The sequence below is a fragment of the Heteronotia binoei genome, chromosome 6, assembly GCF_032191835.1.
Source record: "Heteronotia binoei isolate CCM8104 ecotype False Entrance Well chromosome 6, APGP_CSIRO_Hbin_v1, whole genome shotgun sequence".
Classification (NCBI taxonomy): Eukaryota; Metazoa; Chordata; class Lepidosauria; order Squamata; family Gekkonidae; genus Heteronotia; species Heteronotia binoei.
In genome coordinates this window covers 26,427,638-26,440,748 of record NC_083228.1, presented here as the reverse complement: position 1 = coordinate 26,440,748, position 13,111 = coordinate 26,427,638, and the positions used below count along the sequence as shown (strand labels likewise).

General features: G+C 43.4%; 1 protein-coding gene across 3 annotated transcripts in view; it reads left to right on the top strand.

Annotated features, from left to right (window-relative positions):
• The first annotated feature begins 263 nt into the window (after positions 1-263).
• RUFY2 (RUN and FYVE domain containing 2) overlaps positions 264-13,111 on the top strand; it is a 60,358-nt gene continuing 47,510 nt past the window's right edge. For all 3 annotated transcript variants that reach the window (XM_060241165.1, XM_060241164.1, XM_060241166.1), the window contains exon 1: positions 264-377. In XM_060241165.1, the coding sequence (XP_060097148.1) occupies positions 275-377 (103 nt within the window). In that variant the 5' untranslated portion in view covers positions 264-274. The remainder of the gene's footprint in view (positions 378-13,111) is intronic.

The window sequence follows — 13,111 nt, the reverse complement described above, 5'->3', positions numbered from 1 at the left end:
GGCAGGGTGGCCAGTGTAGATGGTTTCCTGCCGCCACTGCCATGGGCCTGGTGGACCATCGGGAGCAAATCTGGAGATGAGTTATCATTCCAGGAGGTCTCCAGGCCCCACCTGGAGGCTGGCAACCCCCTCTCTTCCCGCGCAGAGGCCGTGTTTCCCAGCGCGCCCGCCCTCCCTCCCTCCCTCAGCACCGCCCGGTTGGGGGCGGCAAGGCCTCTACAGTCCTCCGGCCGCCAGGGGCGCCGCGGACGAGGCTGTGTGGGAAGAGGCGGAGATGGAGAAGGAGGACGAGGGGGGCTGGCGAAGGGCCGGGAAAGGAGCAAAGGCTGGGGCCGCGCTGAGCTGTTCTGGCAGCTGCTGCTCCTCGCTGGCCATGGGTAAGAAAGAAGGGGGTGGCGGCGGGGCCAGCGGAGCGAGGCGGCGAGGGGAAGGCGAAGGCACGGCGGGAGCCTCGCTCCTCTGTCTGTCCGAGTGGACATCTGCTGGGGAGGGAGCGGGACCCGTTTTCCCTGAGGAGGGCTCGGTCGGTCCGTGCGTGGTCCTCTCCCTGCCTTGGATTTCCCTTTGCCCGCTCCCTCCCCGCTGTGTGTGTGTGAGAGGGGGTGTCTGTGTAGGCTAAGGCCTCCCTGGCTGCAAACGACAGGTCTGCTCCCGAGCAGCTCTCCACCCTCTGCACCTCCGTGTGTGTGTGTGTGCGGGGAAGGGTGTCATTAGTTACTGTGGGTGCCCCCACACCACAGACGGTTTTCTTCCTCTTCCCACTTCCCTAAGGCCTGTGGGAAGCCCCTCTCTTCCTCTGGGACTGGATTTGTCTAGTAGTGAAATCTGGGTTTAGCAATGGAAGGTCTTCAAGCGGTGTTAACACCTGCAGGATTTCTCCCTCAGTCATCCTAGGGGCTTGTTTCTCCCCCAGCGTCATTTTTGACATGACATGTGTGTCTGAATGTTGTCACTCTGGGGTGATTGTTCCAAATGAATGACGTTTTGGCAACTGGCTGAATGACAGAAGCCTTCCAGGTGGAGATTTACATGCTTGATTCTGTCAAGGGATGGAGAATGAACTCCTGCAGCTGATGCAAAACAGGGTGTGGAAAAGAAGCAACTGTGTCATGGCTTCGCGTCAGAAAGGCTTTTTTTTTTTTGCTGAGAGTGTGCTTATGCTTTGTAATGTGTCATGTTGTGTCAAAACAGCACTTGCCCCTATAGCTTTCAGCTGGGGGAGGTTCTTCAAGAAAGAGGCCACATGTGCTCTTAGAAAAGAACAAAAAGCCTTAGAAGATTAACTTTAAAGATTGACATGTAGATTATCCAGAAGTTTTCATGAGTCACCAGCACTTTGTTGGATGCATGAAATACACACTGACTCTCAAAAGCTTATGGAATAGTAAGTTTGTCAATTCTTTATTTCGGTTGTAGCAGACTAACACAGTACCCTTGTAGAATGTGTGTGTGTTCGTGTGTGTGGAGAGACAGAGAGTGCCCTGGGACTGCTCTCGGGAGACCACAGTCTGTTACTTCAACTAGAAGTTATCAGCACAAGAATCCTAAAGGCCTTACAGGGGTTGGGCACATCAAGCTGGCACTGGATTCTTAGGAACATGTGTTTTACCCTCTTCTTTCCTGCACTGTCTGTCCCTTGGTTCTCTCCAAACTTTGCTATGCTTATATCAGGCTTGGTACTCTCCTTTGACCAATATTTCATGGTGATTCTTAATGTAAAAATAGTGCCTTTATAATGTTCAATGAACTCCACATGCTTTGTATTAACAGTGTCTCAGCTTTGTAAAGCAGAATTCCAGAAGGATAGCCATGGTAGACTGCTGCAGGCAGACAGACATAAAGTAGTGGTACTTTAAAGGTGGGACAAATGTATTATTACATGAGCTTTTGTGAACGAGTGCCTACTTCCTCAGATGCATGAAATAGAAGTGAATCACAGAGTTGGAAGGGGCCATACAGGCCATTAAGAGCCAGTTTGGTGTAGTGGTTAAGTGTGCGGACTCTTATCTGGGAGAACCGGGTTTGATTCCCTCACTCCTCCACTTGCACCTGCTGGAATGGCCTTGGGTCAGCCATAGCTCTGGCAGAGGTTGTCCTTGAAAGGGCAGCTGCTGTGAGAGCCCTCAGCCCCACCTACCTCACAGGGTGTCTGTTGTGGGGGGAGAAGATAAAGGAGATTGTAAGCCACTCTGAGTCTGATTCAGAGAGAAGGGTGGGGTATAAATCTGCAGTTCTTCTTAGTCCAACTCACTGTTCAATGCAGGATCAGCCTTGAGTATCCCTGTCCAGCCGCTGTTTAAATACTGCCAGTGAGGGGGAGCTCACCACCTTCCTAGGAAGCTGATTACATTGTTGAACAACTCTTACTGTAAAAAACTTTTTCTAATATCCACCTGGTACATTCCCACCCTTAATTGAAACCCATTATTGTGAGTCCTCTCTGCGGCAACAGGAACAGCTCCCTGCCCTCCTCTAAGTGACAGCCTTTCAGATACTTAAAGAGACCAGTCATGTCCCCCCCCCCCCCCCCAAGCTCCCTCTACTCCAGACTGAACATTCCTAAGTTCCTCAGGCTTTCCTCATAGGGCTTGGTCTCTAGAGTCCAAAGTGTTACATTCCGTTGCCACACACACACACATAGCAGAGGGGAAGGACTCGTGGAATGGGGAAACAGTGCACATATGAGTTTAAATATATAGCTACCCAAGGCTATCAACAGCAAAAGACTGATAGTGTGGAGGTGAGTTATTATAGAGAGAAGGCCAGTTTTCCTAGGACAAGGCTTGTCACGTTATACAGCACAGATGTAACGAAGTCTAGTCAACAGAGTAAACAGTGCAGTCAGAATGGGTGTGGACCATTCACAATTGCTGATTAATAACAATGTAAGATGAATCTGAATAGTGTGGTGAACCTGTAAGTTCTGTAGTGAGCTAACCACCCTCAGTTCCTCTTTGCATCCAAGTCTGATAGTATCAAAGTTGTGTATGAATTCCAATTCAGCAGCTTCTTACAGGAGCCTTTCTTTGGTACTCTTCTGCTGAAATATTGCAGTGGAATGGACAAGGAGGTTGAAATGTTCCTTTGCTGATTTTGGAGCATATCCATTTATCCACACATTCTATTATTGTAGAAATTTCCAGTTTGGCCAATATAAATGGCAGGAGATCATTGCTGGTACATTAACGTATGTATCATGAGTGCCCGGGAGAATGTCCCATTGATTATGTGGTTTATGAGAGGTCTGCAAAGGAGGTAGTATTATCCCCATGTTACAGATATGAAACTCGGACCCTCACATACACACACAAATAAAAATGTTAGCCCCTTCAAATTAAGGAAAGACACTTCGATTGGTGTGACTGTGAGCAAAACCCCATCTTGCCTCCTCTTTTCTTGTTCCCAAATTATCACATATCTCTAAATGGCTCCACCATGGGATTTTAAATGCTTCTTGGATATTTGGGATGGCAACTAACACCAGGTAAGAGATTTTTTCTGCTTTCCACTTCCTAAGTGGAAGCAGTTTTTGATGTTCTAAATGGACAACAAAACTGATGTATCTTTGTGTGATGTGTAAAAAGATAAAGGTAATCCCCTGTGCAATTACAATTTTTTTTTCGACTCTGGGGTGACGCTGCTTTCACAACGTTTTAATGGCAGACTTTTTAATGGAGTGGTTTGCCATTGCCTTCCCCAGTCATTTACAGTTTCCCCCCAGCAAGCTGGGTACTAATTTTACCGACCTTGGAAGGGTAGAAGGCTGAGTCAACCATGAGCTGCCTACCTTGTGACTTCATGGCTAGGACAAAATTGGGGGGTCACAGTGTGCTACATGCCTGTTTTGTAATGAAAATGGGCTCTGGAGGTATCATGTTGCTTGTGTGATCTCTAGACTGTTAATACCTTGACACTTAAATTCAAAGCAAAAATAGGAATCTAGCCATGGTCGTGAAGTTAGGCTGTTCATATTGGGACTGAATGCTAAAGCAGACTTGTAGGCTGCAGGAGAAATTGTTTTAGCTATATAGACCATGGACCAGATTTCTTATTGAATTATACATAACAGCAGTATAAAACTGCTAGTAAAGACTTCATTTACTGGCAATGATGTTTCTACTTAGTGGTATAGGTTTGCTGAGCTGAGTCATGTCTTTATTGGATTTCACTCCATATTGTGTATAGCTGCTGTAAAATAGGGTAGAGGAAAGAAATGGGATCAGTGAGGAATTTTTGAGCACTGCACACTTCATACTTAAACAGAGAGTTTGTCGTACTATTTGTTGCTCTTCATTCTTACTGTACCAAGATCCTACATTTCTCGTAGTTTCAAAACAGGGTTGGAAAAATGTACAGAAAATAGAGATGATTTTAGAGATAATCAGTAGGAAGCATGGACACTGGGACTCCTAAGGAATTCTGTAGTTTTCACTAGCTCATCTTGCTACAGATTCAATTCACACACCCATGCCATGCCTGAAATATGTTGCTTATGTACCCAATGGAAACTTCTGTGTCACAGTTTAAAATCACAGATACGTATTTGGGTCAGTTCTGAAATTTGCTTTGCCATCATAAAAACACTTCAGATGAGCATGGTTGTTGAAACAACATACCTTCAAAAATGTAAAAAGTTAATTTTGCAAAGAAGTCCATCAAAGCTACTAGTCCACATCCTCCCTATGCTGCCTGTTCCAATGTACTTTCCTTAATTACTTGCAGCCTAATAGAAGAAGGAGGAAGGGGAGAGAAAGAAGTGTTATAATATTTAACTGCCTGGTCCTTTGGAGGTTGTGGTGTGGTTTTTCTAAGAAAATTTGGATTGGAAAATGTTCCAGTTGAAATTTAAATAAATAAAATATTTAAATATTGTCAAAAAGAAGGTAAATACACCATATAGAAGCACTGGGGTTTGTTCAAGCTTCATGTCCCACATTTGACCCGTATAACAGGATTTATATGCAAATCATATATACAGGATTGATTTGCGGCACAACAACCCTGGCAACTATAAACAAGGCTATATTTACATATGTGGGTCAGAAAAATTTTCAACAGGAAAAAAATAGCATTAGAAAATTTTCTTTCCCACATCACTGTCTGGATGTGATTTTTTTTTTTTGCTTGCCCTGGCCCACAGGCAACTGGCTGTTTAAATCAGGGGTGTCAAACATGCAGCCTATGGACCAAATCTGGTCCACGTGGCTTGTATGCATCCCACATGCAACTGGCTGACATCTGCTTCCTTCTTCCTCTCTTGCTTCCTTCTCTGTCACAGCTTGCTTTGCCAAGTTCTCTCAATTGCACGGGAGTTACAGAGCAAAGCCTCTTTCCCCTCCATTGGCTGATGCTCCTCTCTTGGGGAAGGAGGGAGGGAAAGAACAAAAGCTTGCTTTGCCAGGCTCTTCCAGTCACACAGCAGAGCTACTGAGCCAAGCCTCTCTTCCATCCATTGGCTGAGGCTCCTCCTTCTCATCCTCTGACAGGAAAGAGCAAGAGCTTGCTTTGCCCAGTTCCCTCAATCACACGAGAGGGATACAAAGACCCTTTAAGACCTACAAAGTTTTATTCAAGGTATGAGCTTTTTGCTTGGTAAGAAGAGAGAGAGAGTTTTATTGGGCACATTATGCCAGGGCTTTCCTGGGTGCAACTGGGTTCCCCTCATCTTTTTCACTGTATTCATGCCCTCATGATCCAATCTTTCTCAGTAGGAAAGTAATGTGAACTATTTAGATGAGCAGGGCTTTTTTGTAGCAGGAACTCCTTTGCACATTAGGCCATACAACCCTGATGTAGCCAATCCTCCAAGCACTTACAGGGCCTACTGTAAGCTCCAGGAGGATTGGCTACATCAGGGGTGCATGACCTAATATGCAAAGGAGTTCCTGCTACAAAAAAACCCCCCTGTAGATGAGTAATAACAACAAGCCAATGAGGTGGATTAGACTATGAGTGTGTGTCCAGACCACGTTCACCCAGAACATTTCCTTTGTAGACTAGGGATTTTGAACTTAGAATTCCCAAATAGTAGCTGATACTGACCACTATTCATTGCCATTTCTCTATTCTTGCACTGGCACAGAAGTTGTAGTTATCTCTCTGGGGAAGACTATAGTTTTGTACACAAGCACATAGCCCTCAGTGTGTGTCATAGTGCCTTCACATGTTCTTGACCAGCATATGAAGCAATTTATGTACAAAAGCTCACAATGCCAGCCATTTCATGATTTCCTCTGGGTCTTAGGCTCAAAGCATTGACTGTGAGATTTCTGTAAGGAATGTCAGTAAATCAGAAGTAGGTTTGCAACTTACACACACACACATGAACAGCATACTCAAGATTGCTACAGCACAGACATCAGCTCCAGATTTTGATGCAGTAATTCAGAGCAGGAGGTGTCAGTTATCAGAGAAATAAACAAAATATGGCAAGTTTGCTAATGTTTTAAGCATGTTTTAAGTTTTTTAAAAATATATTTGTGTTTTCTGTGTCCTTTATAAAGTTTATATCTCCACTACCTGGCATTACATTTTATGACACTCATGGCCCGGCCTGACAAGGTCTCATTTATGTCAGATCTGGCCCTCATAACAAGTGAGTTTGACAACCCTGATTTAAATGGTTCAAAATGCTTATGATCAGGGCACTACTATAGCCATTTCACACAACCTGGCACTGCCTTTTACTGCTAAAGGCATATATATTCTCCTTTGAAGGGTTTAATTAGAAGGAAGAAAGTCAAGGGAAGCTTGCTAGGCATTTTCAGGTTCTCTGTTTATTTATTTATTTATTTATTATTATTTATTACATTTGATTTATATCCCGCCCTCTCCGCAAGCGGACTCAGGGCGGCTCACAGTATCTACACAATTAAACCAGTACAGTATATAAAACCATAATTTAACATTTTCAGTTTAAAAAACATATTACAGTTAAAAATTATTAAAACCATTTTAAAGTGCTGAATCCCTACATTATAGCGGCATTGGAATTCCAAACAGTGATCACCGGCGTTCTGTGTGATGTCCGGTGGCAGCCATCTTCGTCAAGCATCAAAGGCCTGCTTGAACAACTTTATTTCAGATCCATTTGTTCATCTCTTCCTAAGAAGAAAAAGTGAGCCATGTCTTTTGATATTAGTTATGACTGGTATTTCTGGTTTCAAAAAGGCTTTGTGATTCAGATAATGCGACTCCAGCCACTTTGCTGCTTTGTTCTGAAATGCATGGTTCTGAGCTAGGTAAACAGCTACCTAATCTGCCCACATCTTGATTTATTGTTCATTAGCCAGGATAAGAATTCTGTATTACTTGAAAGCTTTCATCCAGCATTTAAGATATAAGTTGGTTAATAAACAATTGTCCTATGTGTCTTCTTTCATGAAGGTAGCAGAATTACTAAAGTTGGGCTGGATGGTATTCCAGTGGGAAGTCTAGCCAGGCCAATTCAGTTTTGGGGAAATTGTACCATAAATAGCCACTAAAGTTTTACTGTATCCTATGTTGTTTTATATACTAATGCTTCCTAGGATGAGTTTGTCTTTTGTAAATATTTAACCATGTAAAGCTAACATGTTTGTATGGCATACATCCCATATAATCTTTATATAACCAGCTCTAGTAAAGTTGTCTGAAGCAGCATTTTAATACATATATATATATGTATACAGTATGTCACCGAAGTGAGTACACCCCTTCTCATTTTGTAAATATTTAAGTATATCTTCTTATGTGACAACACTGAAGAAATTACACTTGGCTTCAATGTAAAGTAGTGAGTCTGCAGCTTGTATAACAGTGTAAAAGTGCTGCCCCCCTCAAAATTATACAACACACAACCATTCATGTCTAAACTGCTGGCAGGAGAAGTGAGTACAACCCTAAGTGATAATGTCCAAATGGGGCTCAAAGTGTCAATATTTTGTGTGGTCACCATTATTTTCCAGCACTGCCTCAGCCCTCTTGGGTATAGAGTTCACCAGAGCTTCACAGGTTGCCACTGGAGTCCTCTTCAACTCCTTCATGACGACGTCACATAGCTGGTGGATGTTAGAGACCTTGCACACCTCCACCTTCCGTTTCAGGATGCCCCACAGATACTCAATAGGATTTAGGTCTGGAGACATGCTTGGCCAGTCCATCACCTTTACCCTCAGCTTCTTTAGCAAGGCAATGGTCATTTTGGAGGTGTGTTTGGGGTCGTTATCATGTTGGAATACTGCCCTGCGGCCCAGTCTCCGAAGGGAGGGGATCATGCTCTGCTTCAGTATGTCACAGTACATGTTGGCATTCATGATTCCCTCAATGAGCTGTAGCTCCCCAGTGCCAGCAGCACTCATGCAGCCCCAGACCATGACATTCCCACCGCCATGCTTGACTGTAGGCAAGACACACTTGTCTTTGTACTCTCACCTGGTTGCTGCCACACACGCTTGACACCATCTGAACCAAATAAGTTTATCTTGGTCTCATCGGACCACAGGACATGGTTCCAGAAATCCATGTCCTTAGTTTGCTTGTCTGCAGCAAACCGTTTGTGGGCTTTCTTGTGCGTCATCTTTAGAAGAGGCTTCCTTCTGGGACAACAGAAGACCAATTTGATGCAGTGTGTGGCGTATGGTCTGAGCACTGACCCCACCCCTTCAACCTCTGTAGTAATGCTGGCAGCACTCATACGTCTATTTCCAAAGCGCTGAGCACGGGCACTCAGCTTCTTTTCGTCGACCACGGCAAGGCCTGTTCTGAGTAGAACCTGTCCTGTTAAACCACTGTATGGTCTTGGCACTGTGCTGTAGCTCAGTTTCAGGGCCTTGGCAATCTTTTTATAGCCTAGGCCATCTTTATGTGGAGCAGCAATTCATTTTTTCGGATCCTCAGAGGGTTCATTGCCATGAGGTGCCATGTGGAACTTCCAGTGACCAGTATGAGGGAGTGAGAGCGATAACTTGCTCCCCCTTCACACCTGATACCTTGTACCACTAACGAGTCACATGACACCAGGGAGGGAAAATGGCTACTTGGGCCCCATTTGGAGGTGTACTCACTTTTGTTGCCAGCAGTTTAGACATTAATGGCTGTGTGTTGCGTAATTTTGAGGGGACAGCACATTTACACTGTTATACAAGCTGTAGACTCACTACTTTACATTACAGCCAAGTGTCATTTTTCAGTGTTGTCACATGAAAAGATATACTTAAGTGTTTACAAAATGTGAGGGGGTGTACTCACTTCTGTGACATACTCTGTGTGTGTGTGTATATATATGTATGTGTGTGTGTATGTATGTATGTATGTATATATATATATATATATATATATATAAAATATTTAACAATACCATAAAAACATTATAAACCTACAAACAACCAGAGTGGAGGGACAGTAGAAGTAAACCTACAAGCAACCAGAGCGGAGGGACAGTAGAGGTTTACAGGGGGTACACCAAATGGAAACAGAAAAGTTTTCATCTACTGGTGGAAAGCAACAATTGAAAGAGACAGTTGAATCTCCCCGGGGGAGGGAGTTCCAAAGTTTCAGCTCCATGGCCAGGAAAGCCCTTTCTTGAGTTGCCACCTAGCCTGAGATGACAGGGCACCTGAAGCAGACTGCTGGGGGAGGAATGGGTGAACAATCCATGTTCCTTGCATCTGTGGATCACATGATCTACCTATTCCATTTATAGAACATTATCACTGGGCACTGAATATAGAATCCCATCAGTAGTACCCGATTGATCCTGTTCAGTACAGATATATGACCATGTTAGTCTCTAGCAACAAAATAAAACAGGAGTACAGTAGACCAACAAAACTTATTCCAGCATTATTTTTCATGAGTCAAAACTCATTTCATCAGATGCTCTGGATCAGGCCTCGGATTCAGCGGGAGCTCACAGGAGTACAGCTCCTGAACCTTTCTGACAGTTCCCCCTCCTCCTTCCCTCCTTGTCCATTGAATAGTAGGAGCAGCTGCATAACAATCCCAGGATGAGCTCCACCACCTTTTTTTCTACAAAACGACCCCTTCTCTGGATAGCCTGATTGAAGCTCTCGACCGTCCCTGTGGTCATCCATTAGAGCAATCAACGCAGTTTCCATCCACAAACTGTTCCTGAAATAATAATTGCACTCATGTAGGTAATTGTAAAACCTGAGGGGTGAGCTGCCGCTAGCCACTTGACAACCTTGTCCCACAAGGGGATGATAGCAGATGGCAAACTGTTATTTATATCTTTTGGTGAAAGAAAGCCTTTTTAAAGATGGCCTTATTGCTAATTTTTTTTAAGGGATACCATTTTATGTATGCCATTTTATGGATACTGTGGACCAACAAAAAGACAAATAATTAGGTTCTAGATTAAATCAAGCCTGAACTCTCCCTAGAAGCTAAAATGTCTAAACGGAGGCTATCATACTTTGGAAACATTATGAGAAGACAAGAGTCACAGGATAAGAGAATACTGCTAGGAAAAAATGGAAGTCATCAGAAAAAGAGGAAGGCCCAACATGAGATGATCCAACTCAATGAAGGAGGCTACAGCCCTTAGTTTGTGTTGTGTATGTGAACTGTAATATGTATATTCAATGGTGTTCCTGCCTGGTTCATTGGAGCCTGTAGGACTGATCTTGGGAACAATGGGCAGTAAGATTCAAATCCCTGCTGCCCTTCTCCAATCCCAGACCCCCTACTGGTTTGAATGATTGCCCGGGAACCCTGTAGTGTATATAGTTGGCCCCGTTGGCCCAGTTCTCCAGTCTTAGTGTGCAGTCCTATACTATGCTGTGCTGGAATAAAGAGCTATGATCACTACCACCTCTCCTCTTCCTTGCGTTGAATCCACTTTATTATAGTTTGCAAAGCCTGAGCAAGGCTGTTACCAATAAGGCACATTGGTAGGTCATTAATTCATAGGATAGCCATTGTCAGAAGTAACTTGACAGCACTTAACACACATAACGCGTTGCTGACTCGGTTAAAGCAGCTGGATCTTTTCCCTCTTTAGGGAAGTATTCATCACTTCCTTGACACATTCAGTGTTCCCCTCCATACTGTTTTTAACAGCCGAGAGAGGCAAGGGATGAGTAAAGACATAGTATGCTACACCTTCCTAAGCACTCTATCAGTGTTCTCAAACTGCAGCTGAAAAAGCTTCCATTAAATCATGACCAGACAGTGCCATAGCAATATCTTCCTGAGAATGAACTGTAAGAATTAAGCTAGTGCAGATGTGAGATATTTTTAACTGCGAAATGACATGAAAAATAGCAAGCCCCATAGAGTTTTCTAACTCAACAGGGGACATTTTATTGAGTTCTCTCACCTCCTAGAAAAGCAGTACCATCTGCAGATGGTGTGGTAGCAGGAAAGTAGGAATGCTTTGCTGCCATCACTGCCATAGAGTAGGCATGGTCATGTTTTTGGCTGGAGATCCCTGGTGTTTCTCCACCTGTGCTCAAGTAGCGTCATCACTCTAAGCTCCTTGCTACATCATGGAGCCAACTGGGTTCTGTGAGCAGGAAGATGATATTAGGAGAGCAACTGTGTCAACTTTCTGAGTCATTTCTGCATTCCAGAGGTCAGTCAGGGCTTTGACAAGAGTTCCAGCCATGTCTGTTGGAAGGACCTTGAGGGTTATCGGGATAGGCTTGTTTCCTGCCATCCTTGATGGTATGCTGTAGCTGGTGACTACATTAGCGCTAAGGAGAGATAAATAGGATCATCTGCCTTGATGGAGTGTTGAGTGGTCCAGGATCCCACCTGGATCTGAGCGCTAAAGCATAAAAAAATGAACAACAGGATGATAGAATATTGTAGATATTGCCAGGGCTTTTTTTTGTAGAAAAGGCCCAGCAGGAACTCATTTACATATTAGGGCACACCCCTGACATCACCATTGCTTCACACAAGGCTTTTTTGGTAGAAAAAGGCCAGCAGGAACTTATTTGCATATTAGGCCACACACCCCGACACCAAGCCAGCTGGAACTGCATTCGTATGTGTTCCTGTTCAAAAAAAAGCCCTGAACATTGCAGAGTAATGCAAAATATTTAAGACTGAATGATCTTGCAAAAGCAAATAATAGTAAATTGCTCAGGCAATTTGATGCTGAAAGCTTTACATCCACAAATAGTGGATTGCAAAGAAATTGTGGTTAGTTCACTGGATCCTTTGGTATACTGCCATGCTAAAAAATGCAAGGGGAACATTAGTCCGCTTTAGGCATTGATCTGAAAATGCTGTTTCATGGTAACCACCCCTTGAGAATATTGTGGATCATCATATTAACAACTGCTTGATAAAGAACAAAGTTAGAGTCCAGTGGCACCATCAGTGTATTCAAGGTATGAGCTTTCATGTGCAAGCACACTTCATCAGATACATAGAAATGCAAGTTAACATTTCATGTATATATAGGCAGATGCCTCTACATAGGTGAATGGAATTGAAGGTTATCTAACTTCATTCTGTTGCTTCAGACCGGCATGGCTACCTACCTGGATCTGTTTGATAAAGAGGATGCAACAAATAACTGAATACAAAGATAAAATAAATTAGGGTGCCTATATGGGGAATGATTATGAACTTTTGGTCTGGGCAGCCATGGGGAAATTTCCAAGTGCATGTCAACCAGGGTGAATGCCAGCCAGTGCTTTACTGATGTAAAGCAGAACACAATGCTGCAGGGATACTGGAAGTAAAAGGTCTGTGCTGATACACTCCATTGTTCTGGGTAGCTCATTAGACTTGAATCAGATATACAAGTGCATTTAAGAACCCCTGAGCTTTCCTATGTCAGATAATTCATCTCGTGGTAAGAAGCAGACCACAGCAATGTTTTGGATATAGTACAGTTGTTATTGTGAGGAAATTTTGCCTCCATTTTAATCTATCTCTTAAAATGTAAAAATTACACTTTCAACATAGATTCACTTTAAAAGATATGATAATACCCTTCACTGATTTCACAAAAACCATTAAAGGAGAACTATTATTTGACCCCATTAATGATTTATTGCCAAAAGTAAGCAAGTTACAGTTCAATTTCCTATGTTTGTAGGTTTTTAAAGTCATCTTCCAGCAATAACTAGTTATCCCAGCTGTTGGGTAATCA